The sequence below is a fragment of the Daucus carota genome, chromosome 7, assembly GCF_001625215.2.
Source record: "Daucus carota subsp. sativus chromosome 7, DH1 v3.0, whole genome shotgun sequence".
In the NCBI taxonomy this organism is placed as follows: Eukaryota; Viridiplantae; Streptophyta; class Magnoliopsida; order Apiales; family Apiaceae; genus Daucus; species Daucus carota.
This window is the reverse complement of record NC_030387.2, coordinates 10087-22647: the sequence shown is the minus strand read 5'-3', so window position 1 is coordinate 22647 and position 12561 is coordinate 10087. Positions and strand designations below refer to the sequence as shown.

At 35.1% G+C, this 12561-nt stretch overlaps 1 protein-coding gene across 1 annotated transcript; it reads right to left on the bottom strand.

Moving 5' to 3' along the window:
• Nucleotides 1-6084: 6084 nt before the first annotated feature.
• Nucleotides 6085-7653, bottom strand: LOC108194350 (uncharacterized). Its single transcript, XM_017361301.1, has 3 exons — nucleotides 7255-7653; nucleotides 6805-7164; nucleotides 6085-6696 (listed from the first exon to the last, which is right to left on the bottom strand). The coding sequence occupies exons 1-3, from the start codon at nucleotides 7651-7653 to the stop codon at nucleotides 6085-6087; spliced, it is 1371 nt and encodes a 456-aa protein (XP_017216790.1).
• Nucleotides 7654-12561: the final 4908 nt, after the last annotated feature.

Below are 12561 nucleotides of genomic sequence, written 5' to 3'. Positions count from 1 at the left end.
ACACTACTTTTATTTCAACTAGTTTTTTTTGCCCTTGCTACGCACACACGGGTATTGATTCTCTGATTTTTTATTAACTTAATCTATATTTTTTCTCGTGATTAACCTCAAATCTGACGGATAATCGGCGTAGTCAAACTATTTATTATGAGTTTTAGATTATAAAATTTTATGTGTTTATTAGTATTTTAGCCTATGCTACGCGCACGGGTATAATTTTTTGTTTTATTATCTATTTAACCTATACATTTTTTATTAACAACCAGTATGGTATGATATATAATTAAGAAAGACAACGTATGTAAGGGTCAAAATACTCGAGTTATGTTATTGGCGATCAGTACGTTATGTTATTGGCGATCAGTATGTTGTATATGTTAACGATAATATATACGAATGTCGATTGAAGAAAAATAAAATCACGCAACGCAACAGAAATTATAACGACGCAGACTATAAATCTTTATATTTAGAATCATATAAATAATTACTCCCTCTGCCCCCCTCAATTCTTTAAGTTACTTTTCAGCACGTTTTCCCACACTCGTTTAAAGTATAATTCCATAATATATTTTTTTAAAAAAATTTCTCTGAAAAAAATTTTGATACTTAAACTTTTATTCAAAAAAGGAAAATTTTAGAAAAAGTTCTACAACTATAATTTATAGGAGTCTCAAAATGCGTGCAAACATTGAACGTAAACAACCACGGGGCACGGAGGGAGTATAAATTTAACCTGATTATGCAGATTATAAAACTTCCATCCATTCTTTAATTATAATATTAAGGTGAATATGGTGAAGATGAAATTTCCTCCCGTCCTTAATAAAAAATAATAAATAGGTTAATAAATAATTAAGCTTAAGGGAATACATCACTAAAGGAATACATATGTAGTCATAATTTAGTTACATTACTAAAATTATATGCTACAGTTATTGCATATAGATAAAATTGATAATAAAAAGATCTACGTGATAAAAATCTATAATAAAATAGATTATGTATTGATTTTATAACGGTATAGATTTTTCATTAATATCATTAATATATCCAAATATTTAATATAATAATAATATTTCATGTTAGGAATAAAAAATTTTAAGTTTCTGGATCTATTATTAAATAATTATTTGTATAGTTAAAATAATAAAAAATATTAGGTAATTTTTTCTAAAATATTTATTAAAAACATTAAAATAGTAATGACTATATAATTAAAATTTCTCGGTGACACATCTTATCTTAAATAAAATAATAAAAAGTAATAATAAACTGTATGTAAAAAGTTTTATTGTTAAGTTATTTAAATGAAAATATGCTCATTTATCAAATTTTTATTTAAATAAAAATATACTCATAGCATTTTGGTCCGTACTACGCAAACGGGTATGATTTTTTTTTTAATCTAGTTAACCGATACATTTTTTATTAACAAACAGTATAATATGATATATAAGTTATGAAAGGTAACGTATGTAAGAGTCAAAATACTCGAGTTATGTTATTGGCGATCAGTATGTTGTAGATGTTAAAAATAATATATACAAAATATCGATTGAAAAAATTAAAGCATGCAACAGAAATTATAACGATGCGGACTATATAAATCATTGTATTTAGAAACATAAATAATTAGGCTTAATGACCTTTTAGCCCTCGAAGTATGGATGGAAGTTCCGATGCGGCCTCGAAATTTAAAAACGTATCTTTCGACCCTCAAAGAATCTTTGTCGTACCTTTTAGCCATTTTTAAAAATACCGGTATAAATCGGGGGATAAACTTGACAATTCATATTCGGGGTAAAGTTTGGGCGTACCTTTTAACCCTTAAAAGTATACATCTCGTTGCTTTTAACCCCTAAAGAATACATTAAAATACATTAGATGTTCCTTTTAACCCTTAATGTTTAATGCCCCTTTTAACCCTCACGTGCGAAATGTCAACTTTGTCCAGCCCCGTTATACACTGGTATACGCTATAAGGGCTAAAAGGTACGACAAAAATACTTTGAGGGTCGAAAGGAGCGTTTTTAAACTTCGAGGCCGCATCGGAACTTCCACCCAAACTTTAAGGGCTAAAAGGTCATTTAAAAATATGTTCATTGTATTTTGGCCCGTGCTACGCACACGGGTATGATTTTTTGAAAAGTCTTGTGTATGAAAACTTCCTTCTCAAAAGCCGAAATTATGGAGTGAGAAAGGACTCCATTAATTTGAAATTATAACAAAACTCTTGATTTGCTTATTGAATATAGTGTATACGGAAGACAATACATTATATATAAAAATGGATTGTAATAATAAATGTCAAAATCATTGAAAATCAAATAAACTTTGACTATGTTTCCTTATTTTCATATAAGTTATAGCAAGCTAGATGCATGTATCTTAAAATTTAAAAGTCTAATATATAGAAACTTCCTTATCAAGAGTTCAAATTGTGGAGTGAAAAATACTCCATTAATCGGAAATTATAACAAAATGTCGATTTAAAATTGAATATAGTTAAAATAGAAACCGCACAAATTATAAGAAAAAAAATTTGTAGTAATAAATGCTAAAATATGTGAAAATCAAAATATATTTGACTACATTTCCTTACTTGCTATTAGTTATAGCATATGCCCATGTATCGAAAAATATAAAAAATTTAATATATAAAAACTTCACTATCAAGAGCTAAAATTACTGTGTTAAAAAGTGTTCCACTGATTAGGAATTATAAAAAAAGTCTTGATTTGGAAATTAAATGTATTTAAATTGGAATTCAGTATATATTATACAATAAAGAATTATAATAATAACGGCCAAAATCAGTTAAATCAAATAAACTTTGATTATTTTTCCTTATTTACATATGGGACCCATGCATCCAAAATATTTAAAAAAATCGAATATATAAAAACTTCCTTATCAATAGCTAAGATTATGAAGTGAAAAAAAATACTCTATTAATTAAAAATTATGACAAAAAGTCTTGATTTTAAAATTTAATATAATGAACATGGAAACGACAAAAATTAAATGAAAAAGCCTTTTAGTAATTAATGTCAAAATCAGTGGAAATCAAATAAAGTTTGACTTCCTTATTTGCATATGAGATATAATAGTCTAGATCCATGTATCTGAATATATACAAATCTAATATATAAAAACTTCCTTGTCAAGAGCTAAAATGGTGGAGTGAAAAAAGACTCCTTTAATTTGAAATTATAACAAAAAATCTAGATTTGAAAATTGAATATATTGAATATAGAAACCACTGCATATTATACAAAAAAGGATTGTAATAATAAATGCAAAAACCATTGAAAATCAATTATATTATGACTACTTTTTCCTATTTACATATGATTTATAGCAGGCTAGATTCATGTATCTGGACGGAAATTGCGTCATATTCATTCTCCATGGCTCTTGTCAAAAAACAATGACACACGATAAGAAGTAAACTCAAGATCAATAAAGCAGATGTTGAAGAAAAGTGAATATAAATCTTCACACGATGAGCATCCGACAATGGCGTGGATGAAGTATCTCTATTCAGCAGCTGCAAGGAAAACTCAATAAAAAAAAGAGCCTCAATAAATACAGTACTGGAGGACATATATGCATCATAATCACTATCAATACGAAGGGAAATTATGCAAAAATAATGTAAAAAAATTACAAATTATAATGTCATCTATACAATATAAAAAAACTGAAAAACTGAAAAACTGGAACATCAATACAAAAAGGAGAACATAGATCAATGCTAAGTGACAATCCTATATGTGTAGGTCGATCGTATACTTTCATCGGGTTTTCATTGGAGCTTTTTTCAAATTCCTGGAAATTGAAATCAATAGAAATCGTGAGGACATATCTCTCAGCTTTTCTCTGTAGCAAATTATCAAATACGCTATATATAAAATCATGTATTGATTACGATACCTGCAGCGTTCAAACAACAAACTTCAGAACCCGTTCGAAATTGGAGCCAGGAAAAGTAACATTGCTTTAGAATCCGTCCGAGATCGGAGACGCGGTTGAAAAGCCATAAGACGCGGGTGTAGCCAGTGAAACCATAAGATTCAAAAAACGCCAAAAAGAACAGCATATACCGCTCTTCTAGTTTGAAAACCAGGCTTCTTAAACTGATGTCGTGATCAAAGGTGTTAAAAATGGATTTGTGTTCATTCTTGATAAAATCAATAAGAACACTAACTTTTTTACCATTTTGTTTCCTTCTACAATCCTTTGATACCAAACCATGGTTGTCGTCGAACAAACCATCAAATACCTGGTGCATGTGCTTTCTTTTGATTCTTGAAAATTGTTTCAACACTTGAACCACATCCTTTCCTTTTCGCACCTGCCGAACCAAAATTTTACGATTATAATCGAGGATTTCGATACTGCAACATGACCTACCATAGAAAGGATTGCAAAACTTGTTGACGACGTTGAATCCGTCTTCATGCTAAAAAAAACACGACCACCGTTATCGCTACAATATAAAAAAATGTTAGTACCAAACACTCTGCAAATCGAGAGAGAAAAAATGATCAAATGATTACAGATGCAAGCAGATTATAAGAATTTCAAATATCAAATAGAAAAAATAGCAGAGAGCATAATGGAGGAGGAAGAGATTGATTAAAATAATTAAGAATGGATTAGTTATGATTAACTATCATGTTTGAATTTGAAATCAATCAGACGTAGTAATGAGTGCCATGATTGGAGGAACCGAATTCAATGCCTTTTTCAAACTCTCATGTGGTTGGAAGATACTATGAGATCCAACATTATCTGGGTCGGGTTACATGAAGATCCGAAATTTGAAATTATAGTGTTAATTTGAATAAGGAAGATGCTGGGTCGATCCGGAGCTCAATGGGTTGATCCAAGAGAATGTGAAATTACCAAATCAGCCTTAAAAAATGACTCATGCTTTAAGAATTATATAGATGTATATTCATAATGTCATATTTGTGTTGATATTGCAAAAAAAATCAATTATTTTGTCAGGGGAATATTTCATTTACTTGCACTCTCCAGAAGTCTTGGTATCTGAGTAATTAAAAAATATTTATATTATTATAATCAGGTCAGATCTAAACAGAAAGATCTGGGCCCTTACATTTCTAACCAGCTTGAACGTAAAGTTTTCAAAACTAACCAGCCTAATTCAACACAACTCGGGCGACCCAAGTTGGTTTTCTTTGGCAGTGCGGGTCGCCCCTGGCAAAGGCGACCTCCATTGTTACCATTCTTAGAGTACAGGTCGCCCTATACACGGGCGACCCGTACAGTTATTTTTTTTTAAAATTTTAATATAATTGTATTATATATTTTATATTAATAAAATTTTATTTTGGTTTGTTAATTTATTTAAATGCATAATATATAATCTGTACTATTTATTTTTTGTATTATTATTTACTGTGGATCTTGTGAAAGTTTGTATTATTATCTACTGTTCGGTATGTTTTACTTGAAAATTTGATGTGAAATAAAGTTTTAGAGTCACACCACACCACACCTCTGTGCAAAAGATTTCTGAGCAAATATTAAATGATGATTTAGGATTAACATTAAATAAACAACTTAATGGATACGTACTGACTATTTAGAGAAATAACTTAGAAATTACACATCGGGCTGAGCATTGTACAATGGACATTTTCTGCTGCGTGGTGTGGCCCTCTTACTTGCATCGACCACATTTGGAGCCTGTACGGGAACTGTCCATCTCCGTTCGTAGTCTCACGGATTGGCCCCTTTGTCCTCGGTTTTTCCTTCACTTTCTCAATGCCTCGTTGGATACCACAGTTCCAAACATTCTCCATTCCACTGGTAAGTCAATATCCCAATAACCAATTGCTGGTAATGGATATATCATTGGCTCCCACGATTTGAACAAAGTGGAGTTGTAGTGGAATGGGCCAATCCATTGCTTCCAGTTTATTACATTATGGTTGCAACCAGCAATCAAATGTGCACACGGCAGGCGGTGGCAGGCCCATTTCCCGCAAGTACATGTACCATTACTTATGTCATCCACCTGTGTGTTCCCTCCCTTATTCACCCCTTTCACACTGTACCTTTGTGTCTTAATGGAGAACAAGCCGTTCCTCGGTTAAACGTTTCCACCCGGTGCCCGTTCGCCTTGGCTGAAATCTTCTCCAACTTATTTCTCGTCCTAAGACAAAGTTCGTGACCTTCGCTCATGCTCTCCTGCACTGCGTTCCTCTCCTTGTTGACCGTCCTAACAGTTTTATAAAACAGGAATTCAAGCATCGCGGACACTGGTAGAAAGCGAGCCACACGCACGTTGCCATTAAAGCTCTCTGTGATGTTTGTGGTGGCCTGGCCATAATGAGCGTGGCCTGTGTCATGAGAAATTGTCCAGAGGGCAGGATTTATCGCCCTCAGCCACCTACACGCTTTTTCAGAAATCTCCCCAATCTTTTTCATGTAGGCCTTATGTTTTCTGATCTGTGGCGTACTGCCGGCGAGCCACATGTACATCTTAAGCTCCATTCCTGGGTATTTCTTGGAGAAGTTGCTCCTAACATGATGGAGGCAGAATCTGTGAACGCCCAGAGGCGGGGTGAAACCATTGCGTTCGTCATTTATTGCAGCGAGGATCCCCGTGGCACGGTCAGAAATAATGCAAACGCCACGTCTATCTCGGCATATATGCTTCCGTAAAAGACGTAGAAACCAAGACTAGTTCTCCATGGTCTCCTCATCAACCAAGGCAAATCAGATGGGATATTGATGGTTGTTAGAGTCTACTCCCACCGCTACCAGCAATTTCCCATTATACTTTCCCTTAAGGAATATACCATCAATGAAAATAACTGGCCGTGCATACTGCCAACCATCAATCATTGCTTTCAAGCACCAAAATGCCCGAACAAATGTTGATGTACCCCTGTCAGTGTGATGTGGAACCACGTTAACCACAACCACGCATCCTGAATTTGTACTTGCCATGACGTTAAGGAACCAAGGGATCTCGTTATAGGTTGTTCGCCAGTTACCATAAGTGCTCTCCATGCCGGCCATCTCCCCCCTCCATGCTTTCATGTAACTGATCAAATGTTGGTATTCATCATTAACCATTGTTATGACGTTACTCACCTTCAACTGAGGGGTTTGGGCCACCTGTCCAAACAAAAAAGTACTAACATTAACATGCGAATACAAAATTAAAATAGTTAGGCGTATAATGATATAAGGGGTTGTACGACTTACGTAGGGAGCAACCAAACATCCAATCATTTTTGCGGAAATCTTGCGGTGGTCCTGCGTCGGCCTATCTAGGAGGCATGTGTGCTGCTCTGGACAATTTGTTATATGAAAAAGCCCGTGGGTCTTCTTTTTCACCGCCCTTAGCTTCCAGTTACAGTCCCGAACCACAAACTTTACTTTGTAGACGAACGTGGTGCTTTTCTCCACGAGGAAGTTCTGATCTGTTTTTACATATGCCTTTTTGACAACAGAGATAAGTATTTCTTTGCTAGCAAATAGAGCTCCCTCGTTTAAATCATCAGCGCCCGGATCAAAAGCGAGTGACAAAAGTGGGTCCCTATTTGAAACTATAACAGGCTTGTAATCTTGGCTTGCAAACCAGGGAGCTCTAGGCTCATGCATAGTCACTGCCTGTGTTTGCATACTCGTGTTGCCTTCTAGGGCTTCGTCAGAATCAGCCTCCGAAAATTCTTCTGATTCCGTAGCCTCCTCCTGTCACAGGTTCCAATCCGAATCATCACTGCTGCTTATGGCTCTTTTCCGAGCCATACTCTTCATCTTCGTCTTCGTACTCAAGTGCAAGAGTAACAACTGCACCTTTGTTCGGCATTACACGAGGTGGTGATGGCTGTCTTCCACTAAAATCGTCCTCGTCTACAACCTCTTCAACAACAAAACGACCGGTATTACTAGAGCCGCCACCAGCCCCGTAGTTGTAGCCACCCTCGAAGAAGCTGCTTGACCACCCTTGCATGCTCCCGTAGTCGCTTTGGCCATAGTTCCCCCCATAATCCCCTCCAAAACTCCCACCGTAGTTTCTAACATAATTTGCGAACTCACCTCCTGCAGCGGTTTGTCCGGATTGTTGGGTAAATGGCCCCCCGTAGTGTTGGCTCGGCTGAGCAATACTCTCAGCCTCAATAAACAATGCTACGTCTCCCCCAAGTGAAATCTCGCGGGGATACTTAACATCCTACTAACATCATCGTCCGATTTATTAGACTTAACAAAAAACCCAGTAACGAGGTTAGCAACCCCGATCCGCGGATATTTGACACTAAGCTTGACATCCCAATGATGCCTACTGATATGCATCAACTGGAACACAATATCTCGTAATTCTTCATACGAGGTGCCCAATTTCACAAACATCATTTCTTTAGGATCCAGGGAGTAGAGAATATCGTTATCGTGTTTGATAATTTCACCTCCCCAAAAGAAATTAACGTTTACATATCCGTCCATCTTAGATTTCGAAGTGTGTGTTTTTTTTATGGTTTTGGTGTTCTGCTAGGATTTTCTCACAAGGCAGATTGATAATATGAGGGAGAGTTTGATATGTGTTTTTTTTATGGTTTTGGTTTTGGTGCATAATGAAGAACACATACTTCAGCTTATAAGGACACAATTCAAAAGAAAACACTGTGCTTGAATAGTGGATGCAATTGCTTTCTCCAATTAATTGATTTGCAGAATCGTCCTCTCAGCAAAAAAGTGAATCTTTCAGCAGTAAAAAGTGAAATCGCAGCGGCAGCAGCTGCCATGGCGATTTTATATTCTTTCTGATTCTGATGGGAGGTTATCTATGTCTGTATGGATTAATAACAGTCAGGGTTTTGAAAAGGGTAAATAGGCTAATTGGTCATTGTACTCTATGTCAACTTTCAATTTGGTCACCAGGTAAAAAAACTTACAATCGACTAACTAAACCTATAATACTTATCAAACACATCACTGTATTAAGACAATATTTCACTACAGTTAAATCTGAGTTGACTTTAACGGAGGTCCGTTAAATGATGACACATCAGCTGCATTGTAGGCGCCATATCAACAAGCAAGTCAATCTGAATACTAATTCATAACTAAACAATCTGAAAACTTTCAAATGGGTCACTAAATCACAAAAAACATTTGAAACTTAAAAAAACATATATTATTATTTTATTAAATTTTTTGATTTGAGATATTTTGGGAAGATTTTTTATTTCTTGATAATTTTTGTGCTTTAAGTTTTTCCAGAAAATTTCATTTATAAGTTTAAAAGATTAAAACATATGAAAGCTTTTTATCGATTCATATTCCATAATATATCGTTTATAAGGTAAAAAATGTTTAAAAAGAAATTTTAAGGTTAAAAGAATCGATTTTATCAATTCATAAGCATATAAAATAAATAAACTTGGAAAATTTGAAAATAAAGTGATATTATTCGGGAAAAAAAATTAAACTTCAATAAGTAATTTCCTTCCGACACGATTAGTCGGTGTCGAAAAATCATGATTAAAAATGTGTTATTTTATAAATATTTAGATTTTTGAAAAAATTAACCCCTATGAGAATACGTCAAAAACTCGAACTTCATTATATCTTCTCCGATTCAGTCCCGATTGTCCCAAATATTGTTAGGCCGACTAAACTCACTATATATATGATAATATAGTGAACACAATCCAAAACAAACACAAGTATAAGAGAATAATTCAATAAACTCTTATTCACAAATCTCAGTAGTTTACAAATAATCTCTTAGTGATTTATATCTTATCACTAAGAGCTGCTAGGTTACACGAATGATATTCAATTGATAACTCATCTAGAGTAAACCCTAAGCTGTGTTTATATACACAGTTACATGATATCTACTGATTGATTTATAATTATCTGCTTCCTAAAATAATCTAATCAGTAGCTATCCTTCTGCTGTCCTGATCTGTACAATCTCTCTTGATCTTTATCTTCCTTATTTAGTCAGATATGCTCCTGAAAATCAGCCGCTTGCAAACTCTGATCATCGCTTAAACTCTGATCCAGCTGTCAGTCGTTAAACTCTGATTTCCAGCTAAACTCTGATATTTGCTTCTGCACACTAAACAAGTTAGATACCTGTGACATCATCAAATATGTAACAATCTCCCCCAACTTGTGCATTAGACAGAATGAACAAGTTCTATATATATTTACTGATGATGTCAAAAACAATCAAGGACAAATGCATGAAGTAATTAATCTGCATAAATAAATCAACACTTACAGAATAGGCAGAACTAATTACAACTTACAGATCATAGCAGAACTAACTATCCAATCAGTCTATACCCATAGCTCTCCTTAACAAACTTGGTAATCAGATCTTCTTCAATTTGTTTCAGAGTTTGTATCATTTGAGCTTTGACAGTCTTCAACTCTTCATCTTCATCTCCTGTCTGGTATATGGCTGATCTCAAAGCATTAGCTTTGCTTCTCTTCATTGCTTCTCCAAGCTGAATGACTCTAGGCCTGTCTGCTTCATTATTATAACCCAAGATTCTGGTGTTTGCAATAGTCTCCATCACAGAACTATTCTTTTCCATACTAATTTCAGAACCATCATCTTGAGCTATTTGTGGAATATATTCATCATCAGACTTTATTCCATAGAATCTTCTCTTTTCACTAATTGTTTTCTTCATCAGATCTGACCACCTCTGAGTTGCTTCATTCTTGATCTCCAACATATAGTGAAAATGTTCCAGCTCTCTCAGAGATTTCAGCAATAAATCAGCTTCTGATATTCTATACACTCTGCCAGATTCTAGAAATATAGCAATCTTTTCTTTATCTTCTGGCCCATCATGAGTGTCCATCAGAATCTGTACTGACTCAACTTTGTCAAGATCCTTCTGTGTAACAGCTTCTCCTACTTTTTCAGTCAGAGGATAAGGATCTCTGAAAGTAGTTGCTGAGCCTGTTTGAATCTTTTCTTTTCTGTGACCAAGACCAGTTGTGTCATAAGCTTCTTTTCCTCTGGTGCCATGAGTTCTTACTCTGGTGAGCATTGAGCTTTCCTTGTATAAATTTGTACCAAGACTCCCATATAAACTCTTTTTCTTCTTCTGACCTTGAGTCTTCTCAGAATTTAACTTTAACCAAGAGGCTTTAGTGTCTTCAATTTTCTCTTCTTCAACTGAAACTTTAACTTGAGCATTGTCAGAGGTTAAAGCTATATCAGATATTGGCTTGCTTTCACCTTTTCTTCTTCTGATCAACCCAGCTTCTCTTTCTATAGCTTGATCAGATACATCAGTGATTATATTTGCATTTCTGCTCAGCTCTAACATCCTCTTAGAAGGATTCTCTGATGCTATCTTGATCATTGACTTCTTTATCACAGGAGGAGCTGAAGGAACTCCATCAACAGGTTTCTTTCCTTTATCTGCTATATCAGATTCAGATTGAGTCTGAGATCTAGTTCTTGGTCTGTCGATATCAGTGTAGTTTACTTCACTGATTACTATTCCCTTTTGTTTTGGAATTTCCTGTTTCTGTGAGGAATCAGTAATCTGTCTTTGCTTATCAGATTTTGTTTTGCTGATCTTCTTCTTCTCAGCAGCCAATCTTTCTTCTTCAAGTTTGATGGCTTCAATATCCACTCCTGGATTTTCTTTTTCAAAGATTTTCCTTGCCATGGCTTCATCAATTGCTTGCAAGGAAGGAGATTTATAAAAGAGAGTGGTTTCTTTGCCTCTGAACTTCAGAGTTTGACAAAATTTCTGAGACTCAGGGTCTCCAGCTTCAATCAGCTTTTCAGCTTCAGCACCCAAATTTTCTTTCTTCTTCTCCACTTCAGAGTTCACAAGATCTATCTCTTTAGATATAGCATCTGAATCTCTGACTGCTTTGGCTATACTCTGAGCAACAGTCAATTCCATAGATTTGTGTATTTGAGCTTCTCTGGGTGGTCTCTCAGAGCTTGCTGCTTCTCTACTGTTCTTCTTTGTTTCTTTACTCTGCAGCAGCTTCAGCTTTTGCTGTTTGTTCATTTCCCCTTTTTCTTCCTCATCATCATCTGGCTTTTTCCTTTTTAATTTCTGATCAGGTTTGCATTTGTCTTTGTATGTTTTCTCCCCCTTTTTGACATCAGCAGAGGTGAGAACCTGTACCAGCTGTGCCACAGAAGCACTCAAATCTGCTAGAGTATAATTCATTGAAGCCTGAGTAGCTTCAATAGAGGTAAGTCTATCTTCTACAGAAGGTGATGTGGTTCTGCACATCCTGTGAGTATAGGACAAGTGGCAAAGTTTCCTTCTAGCAGGTTCAGAAAATGGAATGGGAGAGCTTGGAACTGTAGGAGCTATAACGGGAGTGGATTCCCTAACTGGTGACAGTGTTTTAACTGGGGAATCAACCCTTTCAGGTGTAGTTTCTCTGACTGGCTCAGAGATTATAGGGGTTGATGTGACTTCTGTGCCTTCATCATCATCAATGTCTGCAAGAAAAACACTCAGAGTATGTGACTCTAGAGCTTCAGTAGCTGCCTCAGAGTTTTCT